Here is a 16,869-nt window from a genome sequence, read left to right as displayed (position 1 = left end):
GCTTTCTTTATCGATCACTTATCTGCCAAGAGCTCAGACTGCCATATGCGATGCCCGATGAACTTCAGGAGATGAATGATTGATAACTCCGCGATGGAAAGTGTTCATATTGGCAGCCTAATAGCGGTGTTGATACACAGGGCGAGAGGACTTCTCAGTTCATGCAAGGAGATATTTACGAGAGTAAAGGAGAAATTGATCATGCTAGTTCGCACGTATCTCCATTGCAAAAAATGTGAAGTTCAGGCTACCAAAATAATACACAAGCTAGTAATGTGGTTTGTTTCTATCGCAAAGCATGACGATGATCGAAGATAATAGTGGACACCACGACGGCAATGCGAGGTGTGCCGTGGAAGCTTAAATCCAACGCTCGGGTTGCATATTGGACGACGTGCCACTTTACTTATGCACCGTGACTTAGAGGCGGCAGTATCCGGTTGGATACAGGTATAATTGTAGCAGCACAGCATATTTTATTCGTAACCTGAACATTTTTACTTATATTTCGCCATTCTGGCATATAGGTATAAACGTGCGATACGCTCAGTACAAATAGCGGACGCGGTCCCGTCAGTTGTTTACCGAAATGAGCTGATGGCCTCCAGCACGAAGCAGGTAAATATAAAATCTCAAGAGTATGAATATTATAGTTTTTGCTGTATTATAACTGATAAATGTTTTATTTTATTCAGTTCAAGTGGAGACCGCTATACACCGGCCGGAGCTGCGATATATCAATTCTCTTGCACGCTATCTGCGGCGGAGATGTCCGAATTGTGGAGCCAGAGTTCCAATTGATTTCTGTGGGATTGTAGAGATGCTGTACCGGACCGTGTGCTACGGCCATTTACAGCTCTCTCAGTATTATTCCAGATCCTGTCAGAGCGCAGTACAATCAGTCGGCGGCGCCTACATCGGCACCGGACTGACTGGGCGCCGTAGTTCCGTGCGGGCTAAATAGAGCAGGTGGGTCAGAGGTGGATTGCATACATGGATCACGAAGGCCCACAGCTGTAATTGACTTATACCACGTATATGCGTTGGTAATTGGGGTATCACACGTAATAGGATCACGCGTGACCCGACACGCCTTTAGCTGAGACACATGCCACGCCCACGACAGATAGTTTACATCCCTAGTGGGATGAACGAGGAGATTACGTAAGGTTTCTAGAGCTATAATTATAATATTTTTATTGAGTGATACTAATAAATTGTTTACCTACGCAGTCCGTGTTTAAATCAGATTATGTGATATTGATGCGCACTGACTGAGATTCAGATGGCAGTGGCGGTTAGGTTCATCCTTCAGCAGGATCAAGAAGAGCATAGCGCGCAGGTGTTCCATAAGATCACGTCGACGGTGTTGCAGGCCGTGAGGACAGGTCTCGCCTCATTTGACGGGCGTAGCTCGTATGTCGACCCGCGTGATGATGACGCCGGCACTTCGCAGCCGATGAGCGGCATTCGCATCGATGACGGCCGGCACTTCGCATGCCGATGACGGGCCGGCATTTTGCATGCCGATGGAGGCCGGCACTTTCACAGCTTCATACAACAGCCGGATACTCAGATTAGTTGCTGGTGCATGCAGCACCCCCGGAAGCCCAGGGGGCGGAAGAGCGAGCGGGGAAGGGGAAGAGAGGGAGGAAGGAGGGGAGGCTATATGGCGTTTGTATATGAACTCATTTTGATTAAATTTGTAACATTTTTTCCTGGAATTTTTCAAATCTAAAACTTTTAAGATCAATTGTTGTTTCATGATACGATATTCGTGTGTGTTTAATTCATGGTTGAATCATGTATATTTGTTGTTTTGCAAATTAAATGGCATATATATGAGTTCATAATTCATTGTTGAATCATGTATATATTGTTTGTTGCAAATAAATTGACATATATATGAGTTACCATGTAAAATACAAAATACCTGGCCAAGCAGCTGTGCTGCTGGGTGACCTGCAACTTCACGGGATTTCAAGTCCGTGAAGTTGCCAGTGCAAATTTTCCATGGACTCGATCTGCTTGGCAATTTGTGACTGCAACTTCACGGAGAGTTGATAATCCCGTGAAGTTCAGTGTCAAGCAATTATGGCGCAGAGACCGATTCTCTGGAATTTTATAGCCCAAAATTAAAGCTTCACGGGATTGAAACTCCCGTGAAGATTTTTTTCGCTATTAAATTCAAGGGGAGTTGAACTCCCGTGATGATTTCGGAAAGATTGGGTTTTTACAAAACCGACCTGTTTTCAGCGCTGGCTGAAAACAGGTCGGTTTTTGGGCCATGATTTTGAAAAGGGGTCGGTTTTTGCAATTAAATGGTGTAAAAGGGTTGGTTTTGAAATTTGTCCGTTATATATATATATATATATATTATGGCCGAGACACCCTTGGGGTGTCTCGGCCTGGCCGAGACACCCCTGGGGTGTCTTGGTTTTGCCAAGACACCCCCGGGTGTTTCGAGCTTGCCGAGACACCCCCGGGTGCCTCAGTTTGGTCCGAGGCCTTCCGGGTGTGTTTGCCGTTGATTCGTCGTCCCAACTCGGATTTGAGTGATTTCGGATGCGTTGGGATCTTGGCGAAGAGCTCTGTTAATCCCGATGGTTGACTTCTCAGTGGAGTGAACGGGACACGAAGGGTGCTGCTCCTTTTGCAGCGGTCGCGGGGTTTCCGGTCAATCCGTATCCCCGTGATTCTGACATTCTGTCGGCTCACATAGTCCGTCGGTTCGCTTCAATCGTTCACCGGCATCATTTGAACCCTTGTGAACCGGGTAGTGACGTTCAATCGTCGATCGTTAATACCGAGCTGTGTGCGGGGACCTATTGGCAATTTTTTGATGCCTACAGACGCGTCGGACAGACGAACGCGTTATACCTGAGAACCCATGTGAGCAGCCGATAGGTTACTCCGACGGCAACGTCGATGAGTTGTACTATCAGGCTGGGGGTGTGGATGAATCTCGAAAGAGAAACACCCGGGGAGCGGATTCTCACTGTCCGTGTACCAAACTTATCAGGGCAGTATTATCAGCCTGTAGCTGCCCCAAGACCGCTCCACAGAGGGTCTCGATATTCGAGGGAATCTCCGATGGACCGACAAAGCCCAAATCAAGGCGTTCCCACCAAAGAGGATCGATTGCTCGAGATGATGAACCCCTAGAAGTGACTATCAACATGGTCAACAAGGGAAAATCCCCAATCATTTCAGGTGATTCCGACCCTAATTTCTCTTTGGGAAGCAGGGTCAATTCGGGAATAGCTCAGCTTCATCTAGAAGCCGTCGGATATAACAATGACCATGGGGTCCATGAAGGAGTCCATTCCGATGATGAGTTCTCGGATTCTCATTCCGCGCTCGCCTCCGACGACACAACATCTAGCATAGGGCAAGCTCGAGAGGTGTGCATGGCCAACACTAAACAGATAGCCAAAATCATTGAAGAGGCCCTGGCTAAGCAGAAGGAAATCTTCAAGTTTGAAATGGAGATGGCTATGCAAGAGATGAGACAAATGCACGATCAACGAATCCGAGCTTTGTCAAATCAGCTAGTGGAATTAGCACACGGTCCGGTACATGCATCTCTACAATCTCCCAACAGATCAATGGAACTCTGGCTCTCCACAATTCGGGACAATCTCGGCAGATAGGTGCAAGAGAATGTATATCGAGCTCCGGCGGTGTATAGGGTCTCCACTTGAACTGAAATAAAATAAAACATTTATCAGTATAATACAGAAAAACTATAATATTCATACTTCTTGAGTTTTATATTTACCTGTTCGTGCTGGAGGCCATCAAGCTCATTTCGGTAAAACTGACGGTGACGCGTCGCTGATTTGTACTGAGCGTATCGCACGTTATACCTATATGCAGAATAGCGAATATATAAGTACAAATATTCAGGTTACGAATGAAATATGTGTGTGTACAATTATACCTGTATGCCAACGGATACTGCCCCTCTAAGTCACGGTGCATAAGTAAAGTGGGTCGTCCAATATGAATGCGCTCCCATGACCAAATCTGTATCAACGTACAGCATCCCTTGAATTCTTTATTCTGCATCAGAGATACTCTACTCAATTCTCGATACAAATATGCCAACACCGCACTGCCCCACGATAGTGCCCCGCATACACCAAAATCCTCCAGCAGTGGCAGCCATCGTGCATGTACGAGAGTCTTGCTCGCATCAGGAAATAGTACGCACCCTATCATGTGCAATATGTATGCACGAGCATGAAACTGGAGCGTCTCATCAGAGGCATCCTCTGGTATGTCGCCCTGAAATGTCTGACGAAGCCACGATAGCTTCATCGCACCACTCCTCAAGTCGGGAACCTGTCCAAGTAGCCGGGCACATACCTCCGGCCAACTATGATCGTCGGTGCCCGTAACTACCGGTCCATCAATCCGGAGCCCAAGTATGACGGCCACGTCCTGTAAAGTGATCGTGCACTCCCCTATATGCATGTGAAAGGTGTTGGTCTCTGGCCTCCACCTCTCAATCAAAGCAGTGATAAGCGGCCAATCAAGCCTGATATAACGAATCGTCGAACACGGTCGAAAACCGGCCTGAGCGATCAAAGCTAGTACCCTCTCATCCTCTATGACCCATGCCGAATGACTATGGGAATGCTCGATCATCGTGTACTCTGGTACGGGCTGCACATAAAACGAGAATCAGTTTTAAGTATATTCATTAAAAAATTACATTAATCGAAGAAATATATATCTAATTTATTCGTATTACCTCTCCCGAACCAATATGGTCTGAACAATGACTCGCCTGAAGGTACAAAACGTCGGGATTCTCCGGTCCCGGATCCATAATGAATAGACCTGTGATTAAAATATGAGCATATATACAGAGTGCATGGGTGGCGGGAAATGTCGTTGGAGTGCTCTTGGAATTCCTTTCATCCTATCGGATATGAATGTAATATGCCGCGTCCCCACACTAGGGATATGATATCTAATGCATGCAAAAAACCAAGCCCAATTCTCTGTATTTTCAACATCAACCACTGCGAATGCTAAAGGAAACAACCCGCCATCCGCGTCAACTCCGGTTGCAACAAGCAAAACGCCTTTGTATTTACCATATAAGTGAGTTCCATCAATGCTAAGAAGAGGACGGCAATGACGAAACCCCTCAATACAGGGCCCAAATGCCCAAAATACACCGGTGAACCGCCGTTCTCCGCCATCAACGGGGTCCGAAGATACTTCGTAGACAGTCCCCGGATTTTCTCTTTTGAGTGCTTCAAGATAATGAGGTAAGATCTCATACGATTTATCCCAATCCCCGAATATTTTTATCATCGCCTTCCTCCTAGCATTCCAACACTTGTGATATGATACATCCAAGTTGGTGGCTTTATGCACTAAAAGACGGATATCTTTCGGCCTTAGATCAAGATCCTCCCTCAGATGCGGTAAAATCAATCGATATATAAAAGAAGAGGACGCATTCTTGTTATTCATCTCTAATCGAGGATTGCTACAAGTGTGGAGTCCATTGTATGCCGTGATTTTGAATTGCCCACCTACTCTTGAACCCGAGCGTGAATTAAGCTTCCACGGACACCTCGCATTGCCGTCGTGGTGTCCACTATTATCTTCGACATCGTCATCTTTGCGATAGAAACAAACCACATTATAGCTTGTAGTATTATTTTTGGTTGGCCTGAACTTCACATTTTTTGCAATGGAATACGTGCGAATAGCATGGATCAATTTCTCCTTACTCTCGTAAAGATCTCCCTTGATGAATGAGAAGTCCTCGGCCTGTGTATCAACACCGCTATTAGTGCCAATAGGAACACTTTCCATCGCGGAGTTATCAATCCATTCATCTCCTTGAAGTTCATCGGGCGGCGGATCCTCTAAGCCGACATACTCATTATTAACATAAGCCCCGTCGATGTGTTGGATTTCCCCGTCATCACGATCTATCACGGTCATGCTATTAATTTGTAATCCCTCCTCTTCATCATCATTCTCGGATTCAACACTTGCATTATCTTCTTGAATTCCCGTGTTAGTATCGAAAGCATTCGAAGTGCCCACGAACGAAGGACCGCTCATGTATTGTGATTGTGTCCAACATTCATCTTGTTGAGGAGATAAAAAGCCTACAGAATCAACTTCAGGATCCTCCAACATGCGGGAATACATTCCTTCGTAGTTCAACGATTTGCCCAAATCTCTCTGATGTTTTTCAATGAACAATTCGACCGAACGCTTCTCGTCGTGTAAGACATGAATGAGACCCATATCGTAGTCACTTGATATTTGAATGCCACTTGTTCTGTTCTCCACAACAGGATAATTGCAAACCACACTGAGGTGATACTCACGTGAGTTAGTTAATGTATATATAGATAGAGAGAGAGAGAGAGAGAAACTTATGTCAACTTAAGTGGACGTCCACTAAGTTTCTTATCCATTGATGATCACTTAATTGAGCTACATTGTGGATGATCCGCTCCGTTAAACTTGATCTACAAATTCTAAAACCCCAACACACCAAATTTGGGGTGAACCCGTCGTGGTTTGACCCTCCGTTGAGCCATGTAAAAAGTTCCATTCATTCGAAACCGTTAAAATTGATACGAGTGGATGAAAGATCAAACGGTATCAGAGTCGAGGTTGTGGTCAAGTAAAAATGAAGTCCAATGTAAAGCCTGTCAGGATGATTAAAAGTTAAACCAAGTCAAGTTAATTAGCCTAGAAGTGGTGGAAGATCCTATGAACATTTGTTAGCCATGTAACAAATGCATGGTTACCAATTCAAATCTATTTGTAAATCCCATGGAAGATATGATCTGGTTAATTAGCCTAGAAATGGTGGAAGATCCTATGGATGTTTGATAGCCATGCATGTGACAAATGCATGGTTCCCAATTCAAACCTATTTGCAAATCCCATGAAAGATTGAACTATGTTCACAATTGAATGAGAGATTGATAGATTTCATACGCGAGTACCGTCTCACATTGGAAAAAGATAAAAAAGAGTTTTATAGATTCAAAATGGAGTTGGGGACAAAATACCAATAAAGCTTACTATTTTAGATTAAAGTTAGCTCATAGCCTATATTATTTAAGGCTCGTTAACTCTTTAGCTTGGTCTGATTACTCCTCAACAGCATGGATATATTTCTATGCTCCATTGTGATAGACAGAGCTCATATTGGTTTGTATAAGCAGGATTCGAATTTCAAAACCTAGCACGGAAGCATGCATTTTAGGGTGGAAATTGGTCAAAAAAATTTATCTAATACTCGGATATTATTCGACTAACCATCCAAATACAATTTAGTTGGAGACCATTTAAGAGAAATAATAAAATCACATTAGCCGCGCATAATATATATACGATTGATCTTAATATATAGGTTGATTTTTGTATAAATGTGAAGAAATATATAGCGAAATAGACCATTTTTATGAAATATATAGCGAAATAGACTACTTTGAAAAATAATTAGCAAAATAGACATCTTTTGAAAAAAAAAGGTCGATTTTGAAAAACAAGGCTCAGAAAACATACGGGACTACTAGTCCCGTATGTTTAGAGCCAACTAATTACGGATTAGTGACTCAGAAAACATACGGGACTAGTAGTCCCGTATGTTTTCTATATAGAAAATTTCACTAATCCGTGATTAAAACATACGGGACTACTAGTCCCGTATGTTTTCTGAGCTGTTTTGCAAAATAGACCTCTTTTTGGCCTGTTGGCCAAAAAGAGGTCTATTTTGCTAATTATTTAGCAAAACGGTTTATTTTGCTAAATAATTAGCAAAAACGGTCTATTTTGCAATTTTTCCCAAATGTGAAAGCAAGCTAGATCGTGGTTAGTTACGGTCATCCATATATAATACTATAAACGAATAAATGCCTTGTGGCCAAATTTTTGTAAGCATGCATATATTTAGGTTATCTCGATGAGTTTTAACTTCAAACAGAAGATATTTATGCAATTTAAAAATTCGTATTTTTTTTATTCGTATATTTAAAAAGAATATATATATGTTTCCAGAAAGTATGAAAGGAAAAGAAAACGTATGACTTTGACTCAAGGGATAAGGATGAACGTTACAATAATGGATGTTAAATATTAGTTACTTCTAATCTAAAATTAAAGCAAAAGAGAAATTACCTAAAAAGTTAATAAATATATAATTTAGTTCCAAATATAGATTTGAAGTAATTCAAACCTATGATTAAGATAAAGGATGGGAAAAAAGGAACTACGTCTTTTTTTTTATTTATAAAGAAGCTAGCTTTAGGAGTTAAGATTAACATCAGAAACACAAATCTGAAACTTAATTTATTAGCTAGGGATGCCTAAATTTAATAGGAGGAAGAAAATTAAGGATAAGAAACCTTAAGTATGACATATAATCTAATCTATTTCCAAAAAAAAAAAAAGAATTCTAAACTCTTTTCCTCCCTTATAATTACATGGGCGAAGTGTATCCGTCTCCAATATTTCTCGCATCCAAACTCCCCTAGCTTCTTTCTCTCTCCAATGGCCACCGGGAAGAAAGTAACAGAAGTGTGGAAACACAGCGTTGTCCACGAATTTCAGGCGATCTCCGAGCTCGCCGCGTCGCTGAATACTCGGTATACGTCTCTCTCGATACGGAGTTGCCAGGCTTCGAGGGATATTTGGCGATCGACGTGTGTGATCTTAAGAGCATGGCGAGGTGGTGCGGTCTCAGCGAAAAGCTCGGATTGATGAAGATCGCGGAGAAGCTCGGGATTGAACGGACAGGGCATCGTCATCATCAAGCCGGGCACGACAGTATGCTGATAGGCGAAGTGTTTTGGGCGATGAAGAAGAGGTTTGGTCTCAAAGAAGATGGCTTGGTTGGGAGTCTATACGGGGTAGAGACGAGCGGGTGTGCACCGATGAGGACCCCCCCATGGTCTTGTTGCTGCTGCTGCCGGATTCAACTTTCAGAGGCAACGCTATGGATATTTCTACGATCCATGGCCTTATTATTATAGCTAATTGCAGTGCGTGTATGCTAAATGACTTTTTTTTATTATTTTTTTTTGTTTTTGTTGCAAGATGGAGGTTGCTAACATAAGAGAGAGAGAGAGAGAGGGGTACCCCCTGGTTCTCTCAATTGTTGTGCGCGGCGCGGAAGCCAGACAACCAAACAGGCGTGCTTCGAGAGCCAAATCAAACTTTCAGAGGCAACGCTATGGATATTTTTATGCTCCATATCCTTATGCTAAATGTTTTTTTTTTTTGCATCTCCTACTGTAATTTGAGAACAAAAAGGAAGCACACAAAAAAACTGAGTTGCATTGAGCAATATATTAGTAACGCAGAATTATCGAAATAAATAACGGTCGCTCTGCAACTTAAAATTTGAGCACTCTTTCCCTATGGACCAAATCGGAATTCGAATCCGAATTCATTAAACTACTAGCAAAAAACCCCCGCGTTACGCGGGGAAAATGAAGAATGCATACTCACTACACCATGACAATTAAAATGTCCTGGAGAAATCTAGTAACAACACACACAGTAACCTTCTCGATCTTAAATTCACAAAATTCACCACCACAATTTGAGAACTCGAAGTAGATGTTCCTATATTAGCACCACCACAAGCAGCCGATATCTAGAGTGGCGAGTCGCCGACATTGCCTAGGAAGCAACTGAGAGAAGAACAATTAAAATCATAAGATTAGCCAAGAATTCAGATGAAAGCTTAAATCTAATCCCAAGAGGAGACTTGCTGCTGTAGAGCGTGAGAGCAAAGAGAGAAAGAAAACAAAGTGAAAATGGAAAAGAAAAATAAGTAAAAATCGCTCCTTTTAGGGGTTGTTTGGTTCGTTTCCCATGTATTGGGAAATACAATTCTATGTAAAGAAACCCAAGTTTTGGGTTTTCTAAACTTTTTCAAGAAATATATTGTTTGCGTTTGTTTCACACATAAAACATGATGAAAAACCAATGTATACATTTTGTGTGTGTTTGGTTAGCATAAAAAAAAGAGGGGGGGGGGACTTTTAGTGATTAGACATTTCCTATTTTTCTTGTATTTGGTTGATATTAAAGTGTGTGGGAAAAGTGTATATGGTAACCATGGTAAGTTTACCACTCAGTAAAGACAAATTTGTTTGTGATCGTTAATGGAGGTAATCTTACCAAAAATAAAAGTGCAAATATAACATGAAAAACCAGTAAATAGCCGAATTCGTCATAAATATTTAATTGACATAAAAAATCAGATGAAACATGTAATAACGTGATTATTTTAACTGTTATGAATTACGTACCTGATTTGACATGAAAAATACCTGTTTGACAAAAAAAATCTCACGAAACATATAATAACATGATTATTTTAACTGTTATGAACTATGCACCTAATTTAACATGAAAAATATCTATTTGACAGGAAAAGATCACATGAATCCTGTAATAACATGATGTAGGCTGTCTAAAAATCACAATAGATAGTTGATCCCCCATCAAACACCGATGATGGAAGTTACAATCTGACGACTTCCAGAAGGCTACAATTTGAGGACTTTCACGTAGAAGGCTACAATCTGACGACCTTCACGACAACTGATGAAAGCTCTAATTCAACAGCCTTCACAATCAACATCGGGAGTTACAATCTGACGACTCTCATATTTTCAAGGAGCCAAGACGAAGGTTACAAGGTGACGATCTTTGCAACGCTCTAGCAAAAGAGACTACAAATTGACGGTCTCTTCATATTAAAACGCATATATCTCTCAAACCGTAAGGAATTTGGCAAAACGGAGGAAGCGAACCATAGCCTTCGGCTCGGTTCGGATGGCCCCGTCTCGTCGAGATAGCCGATTTTCATATGTAATTCGTCCAATTCCGACGTACGGTTTGAAAGTTATGACCTGTTCTTCGTAGCAAGTTATGTTCTGAAGTCCGTCTGCAAGACTGGACTTCGTCAGAACATTGGACTTAGCCTGAAGCTCGCCAAGCCCGTCTAAGGTTCGCCTCTGCATTACAGAGTCAAAGCGCACAGGTCGAACCAGCGTTACAACATCAAAACGCAGAGTTAATCTCTATAACAACACGAACTGTGCGTTTTCAGCCTAAAACAGGCTTAACTCTGCGTTTTCAACATCAAAACGCAGAGTTAATCTCTAAAACAGCACGAACTGTGCGTTTTCAGCCTTTAAACAGGCCCAACTCTGCGTTTCAGCCTAAAACGCAGAGTTAATCTCCAAAACAGCACGAACTGTGCGTTTTCAGCCTTTAAACAGGCCAAACTCTGCGTTTTCAGCCTAAAACGCAGAGTTAATCTCCAAAACAGCACGAACTGTGCGTTTTCAGCCTTTAAACAGGCCAAACTCTGCGTTTTCATGCCTAACTCTGCGTTTCAGGTCCAGAAACGCACAGTTCGGGCCCAGAACGCTGTTTTCAGCGTTTTGACTCATTCAAAGCACTAACAGAACGGTTTCAAAACCGTTTTCCCCACGATTTAGGGAGCTGTTTAAGAGGAGGCGGTTACACCCCCACTCAGTTCATTGAGGAGCATATTAAGGGGATAGTTACCACCCTTAATCCCCTATAAATACAGAACTGTAAGGACCATGAATTTTAATGATAATTAATAATTTTCTGATATTAAAATATTTAATTATTAATTTTAAAAGAGCGTATTTGTATTTTTCTCGATTTTCTATAATTTCTATTATTTAAAAAATCTGATTATATATTTATTTAAATGATTGATATTATAAATTATTTATGCGGGCATAAAATTTCTTCGAAATTAAATTTGTTGTGTTAATGCGGTACTATTACGTATTTATTTTAAATAAGTATATGTGTTATTAATATTACAAATTATTTCACATAATACATAGTATTATTAATTACGTGATTTCGTATAATTTATTATATTATTTCTAGTGTTATATATTATCTGTCGTATTAGTATAACTATACGTTTTACTGTGTACATAATTGTGCCCATAATTATTTAATTTTAAATTTAAGTAGAAATATTTTATTATTAATTTATTCTTGTTTAATTATACAATATGGGTATATTTCGACTATTTCCCGTATCAATTGTTTATTTTAGCACAACATGTTAACGTTTTTTTAATTGTAGATAATTATTCCTGTAATTAGTTTAATTTTTAAGTCACGTATTATTTATTTTAATTATTTTTGGTTGAAGTTTCCTAAACTCTAAACCCTAATACCTGCATATATAATAATTCCTCCCTCTCTCGTCTTCGTTTTTATCATTTTTCACGAAGCCGCCTCCAGCTATTTCTTCCTCATTCCATCGTTCTCTCTCATCCAACTGCACTCAAACCGCACGTTCTGCCTGCCTCCGACGCCTGCACTCCTCCTCCGCTACCTCTAACCACCGTCCCCAGGTCGCCGCCTCTCGCAACACGCCAAACCACGACAAATGGCCTTGCAACGCGCTCCTGCAGCGCCATCAACAGCTGTCATCCACCCGCCACTTCTCCTCCGATCCGAGCACCTCACCCTGCTGCCTCCCTTGCGGCCGCACACCAGCATTGCCTTCCGCCGCCGTTGGCACTTCTCCCGACGACTGCGACCACCTCCTCCCCTATCCTCAGCGCTCCGTTTCCACCTCAGCCGCCACCTCAGGTCGCCGCTATACCGCTCTCGCCGCTGCGCCCCTCCTCCATCATTCCGAACCTGCCGCCGCCTGGCCTGCAGGCCGCCCCTACCGCGCGCCGCTCGCCTCCAGCAACCTGCAGTTTTTCTCGACTCAGCCCGTCCGCTTGGTTACGAGCAGACTGACTCGCCTCCGCCTCCCTCCCCGACGACCCCCCTGCGCTGCCACACTCTCGAGTCGTCGCGCCAGCGCCAAGCCAAGCAGCCCGGTCGTTACCTGACGCACGCTCAGGATCAGATGCCACCGTTAGCGTCGATACGTTTGACAGCAAACCCAGGAAGATTCCCGCTCTCCTGTTTCGTAGTTTGATTATTTGTATTTATTATGAACCATTTACGTAGTTTAATTGTGATGTATTTATCTGTGTGGGATTGTTTGATGAATAATATTAGATAAATCATGATAATATGATACATAGCATTTTCAGAATATTTATGATGAGTTAAAAGAATTTATTTTGGCAGCGGAATCACTTTTGGATAATTATATTTATTAAAAAGAAATTATCTTGAGAACGGAATCATTTTAGGAAATTTATAATAATTTAAAAGGAATTATCTTGGAAAAGAATCATTTTAGAATAACTATAAATAAATTAACGGAATTTATTTTGGAAAAGGAATTATTTTCTGAATTTCATAGTTGTTGTTCCTGATTTATAATTCTAAATTTGGATTATTCGATATGCTATGATATTATTGCACATGATTAGTTGCATTGATTGTCTATGTTGTGTTGAGAACCCTTAGTAGTTCATGACTTAGTGGCCTCGTGCGTCATGAACAGACTTAGTGACATGTGTGAGTGTGTTGATTGAGTTTAGGTGGTGAACCCGAGTTTTAATGAGGATTATGGTTGATTTAGAAAAAACAAGAGAGTTGGGATGGGGAAGTTAATGTTCATGTGATCGGATAAGACTGTTGATGTATCTTCCAGGCTCGCTCCCGTGGTTGGTGTCGCCACCGGGGTTGGTTTGTAGGGCTAAAGTGAAGTGTGTACATCACTTTAGTCAGTGAAATCGTTTCGTCACCCGAGTTCTGTTTGAAGTTCGAACCAGGCAGAAAACGGTTTATGTGTAGTCCTCTAGGCCGCATGTGTAGCGGGATTGGATGCACGTAGGAGATTTGTGAACAGTCAATTATCCGGTGATATGAGCGTTGGCTCTGTGTGAGATGTGACCAGTGACCTGTTATAGAATGGCTAGTTACATGACCTCGTTTCTTAGCTAAGTATGATTTCTTGTGAGATGTAGGCTAGTTGTGTTTTTCTTCGTACATAGATCGGGATTAATATTTATTTATTTATAATTCGAGACATATGGTATATACATGAGGGTTTCCTTGTTTGGATTATTTCGCTCGACGTACTATGTCTCGAGTTGTAGATTTCTAAGTATTAATTTCATCTAGTGTATGAACATGTTACTTGGATGATTATTTTGATCGCTAGCTGTATGATTTTGTTACCCAGTTGATTTATGGATTCTTATGATTATCATGTTTTGGTAGTGGATTGCATGTTGATTTGTTAGATTCTCAGTTGTACGTCATTTTGTCATTTCTATTATTGTATCGATTTCCGCTTTGGTTTTCGTTTGTTCTATTTTCTTTTGTGGGGTCTTGACGTGCATCATGCACCTGACGTACACCTGTTTTCTCTGGTGTACGTCAGACTTAGAAGAAGAACAGGTTCAGCTTGGAGATGCGCCAGAGCCGGAGGATTCTCAACAAGAGTGCCTTGTAGACGGAGCAGAAGAAAGAGTTGAAGCTTATTCTTTGATGGTTCCAGATTACTTTGTAGTTCATTCTTTTTTCATTGATTGATGTATTTTTGTATCTCTCCTATATTCATTTGTTCATTTTTATATAAGGGCATGTTGACCTATATCATTATGTCTCGGATGTTATCTCATTTGCGATATGATATTTTTATTCTGAGTTTGTCTATTATGTTCTTGCTGATTGTGATCGGGGACCTGTGACTTCGCATTGTATTTATTTCCAGACGCTTAGCATATTAGATTGAGAAGACGGGGTCTAGCACTTATCTCTTCTCAGTCTAATACGTCACGGGCTTGTTGACGTTCCGATTCCCCGGTATTTTAGGAAGCGGGGCGTGACAGAAACTCAACTGAGTTCGGGGCTTTTTGCGCTGGGCTCTGTGGATCCTTCTTTTTTGGACAGCAAAGAGGAGATCTTTGGCTTGGCAGCAAGGGGGAGATCGACGTTCATCCTCAGCAACGATCGACCACAGGAGCATTCCCTTGGCTTATAACCGACTTTCGGTTCAAATCAACTCTTTTTCAAGAGTTCAAACTCGTCCAGAGTTATCAACTCGATCAGAGTTCAAAACTTGCTCTGCAAGTTCTTCTAAAACTCGTCAGAGTTATCAACTCGATCAGAGTTCAAAACTTGCTCTGCAAGTTCTTCTAAAACTCGTTCAGAGTTATCAACTCGTCAAGAGTTATCTTCAAACTTGCCACGCAAGTTCTCCACAGCGTCAAATCGTGAGGAGAAGACATCGTTCCAGTGAATCAAGACGTTCGGATCGTCAACGAGAAGCAAACTCGACGCGAGCATTCGAGGGAGGCATCTCATCGCCACCGTGAAGAACCCAGAATTAAACAAAGGGGAGAATCAAATTCATTCTCCTCTATCTTGATTAGTCATAAATGTTTATATGACATAGAAAATCACATCAAACTTGAGTAGTCATAAATATTTGTTGATATCACGTAAAATATACCAGCCACATGTTTATGAATTCTATGGCTGAGAGCTCAGAACTTAGTCAATATCATCATTGTTAGCCATCCAATGCAATATCAATAAACATTACAGGTTGCTAATCTCAGAATATTTTTTTTGAAGTAAAAACAAGGGTTATACCCCGTTCATTAATAATCAGAATTATCAAAAGATAGTTCAATACAAAACAAGGACACGAACTGTGTCCATATGTTGCTAATCTCAGAATATTTGACAATCATCATAGCTTAAAAGTAAAAAAGTCACCAACTAAAACTCATGACGTAATAATATTTTCATTAATAACCCACAACAATAGCCATCCAATACAATGTAGATAGATTGTAGGTTGCTTACATACAACTTTTTTTAGTTGTCATGTATATGGTGACTTGTAAAGTTCTTACAAACACAAGTTCAATGTAAAATTAGTATTCTACAATCATCACATAATGTTGGTAAATATGCACATGAAACCATAGGTTTATAGTTGAAGCACAACTAAAATCAAAGTCATACAAATAATTACAAGTTTGTACAAGTTTGTTGAGAAGCTGAGAGAATGGCAAACAAAACTTCTCAACTTTAGCAAGAAAAAAACATTGGGACATGTAACAACTATCATATGATAAATCAAATGAATGACAATAACTAATAACATAAATTTTAAACCTAGTGACTTGCGTATAAAATTCTGGATTCCTCATCCCATTCTTTGAAAGTTACCATACATGGGTTATTTTGAATATTGTTTCGGTTGCTACATGGAATACTTAAAAATGAGGAACTTTAGGTGTAAAATGCAGTTAATTGGAACATAATTCAAGCTTGGTAATGAGATAAATATTGTAATTCATGTATGGTACAATTAATTAATATGAGAAATTCACAAAAATAGAAAGAAGATATCCAAGAGTGCAAAGATAATTATACCTGCTGGATCACAATTAGGAAGAGATACAGAAGGAACTCCACTGAGAAATTTTCGGTTGCTAACGTAGGCCGATGTGCTACCTGCAAAATTCATGAGATTTTACAAAATTAAAGCAATGATGAACTTCAGATGCAAATATGCAATGAATTGGAAATAGCTTCAAGCTTGATCAGAAAATGTAGAAAATGAAATGCATAATTATTACTGGTTGGCTAGGATAATAAGCCAATGTGTTGCCTTTCAAAAATTGTATTATTTTAGAAACAAAGAATAAACACAAAAAATAGGAATAATGAATTGCAATTGAGAAAATAACCAGACCTATTTGCTCACCATTAGGTACAGGTACAGAAGGAACTCCATTGGGCAAATCTTGGTTGCTAACATTTGCTGTTAATTCACTACGTGATGGATGGAATGAGAAGGAATAATAAAAATTAGCACCATGAACCATGTACATTAACAAGGTGATCACGTATAAACCTGTGATA

At 40.7% G+C, this 16,869-nt stretch overlaps 2 protein-coding genes across 2 annotated transcripts; both read right to left on the bottom strand.

The window, feature by feature from the left end:
• On the bottom strand, positions 3,606 to 4,874 carry LOC109836285 (serine/threonine-protein phosphatase 7 long form homolog). Its single transcript, XM_020404144.1, has 2 exons — positions 3,782 to 4,874; positions 3,606 to 3,705 (listed from the first exon to the last, which is right to left on the bottom strand). Exons 1-2 carry the CDS (start codon positions 4,651 to 4,653, stop codon positions 3,606 to 3,608), a joined length of 972 nt encoding a protein of 323 aa, XP_020259733.1. The 5' UTR covers positions 4,654 to 4,874.
• Positions 4,855 to 6,285, bottom strand: LOC109836283. The gene has a single exon (XM_020404142.1). The coding sequence runs from the start codon at positions 6,283 to 6,285 to the stop codon at positions 4,855 to 4,857; it is 1,431 nt and encodes a 476-aa protein (XP_020259731.1).

The sequence above is a fragment of the Asparagus officinalis genome, chromosome 4 (assembly GCF_001876935.1).
Source record: "Asparagus officinalis chromosome 4, Aspof.V1, whole genome shotgun sequence".
NCBI lineage: Eukaryota > Viridiplantae > Streptophyta > Magnoliopsida > Asparagales > Asparagaceae > Asparagus > Asparagus officinalis.
This window is presented reverse-complemented; position numbering and strand designations above follow the sequence as displayed.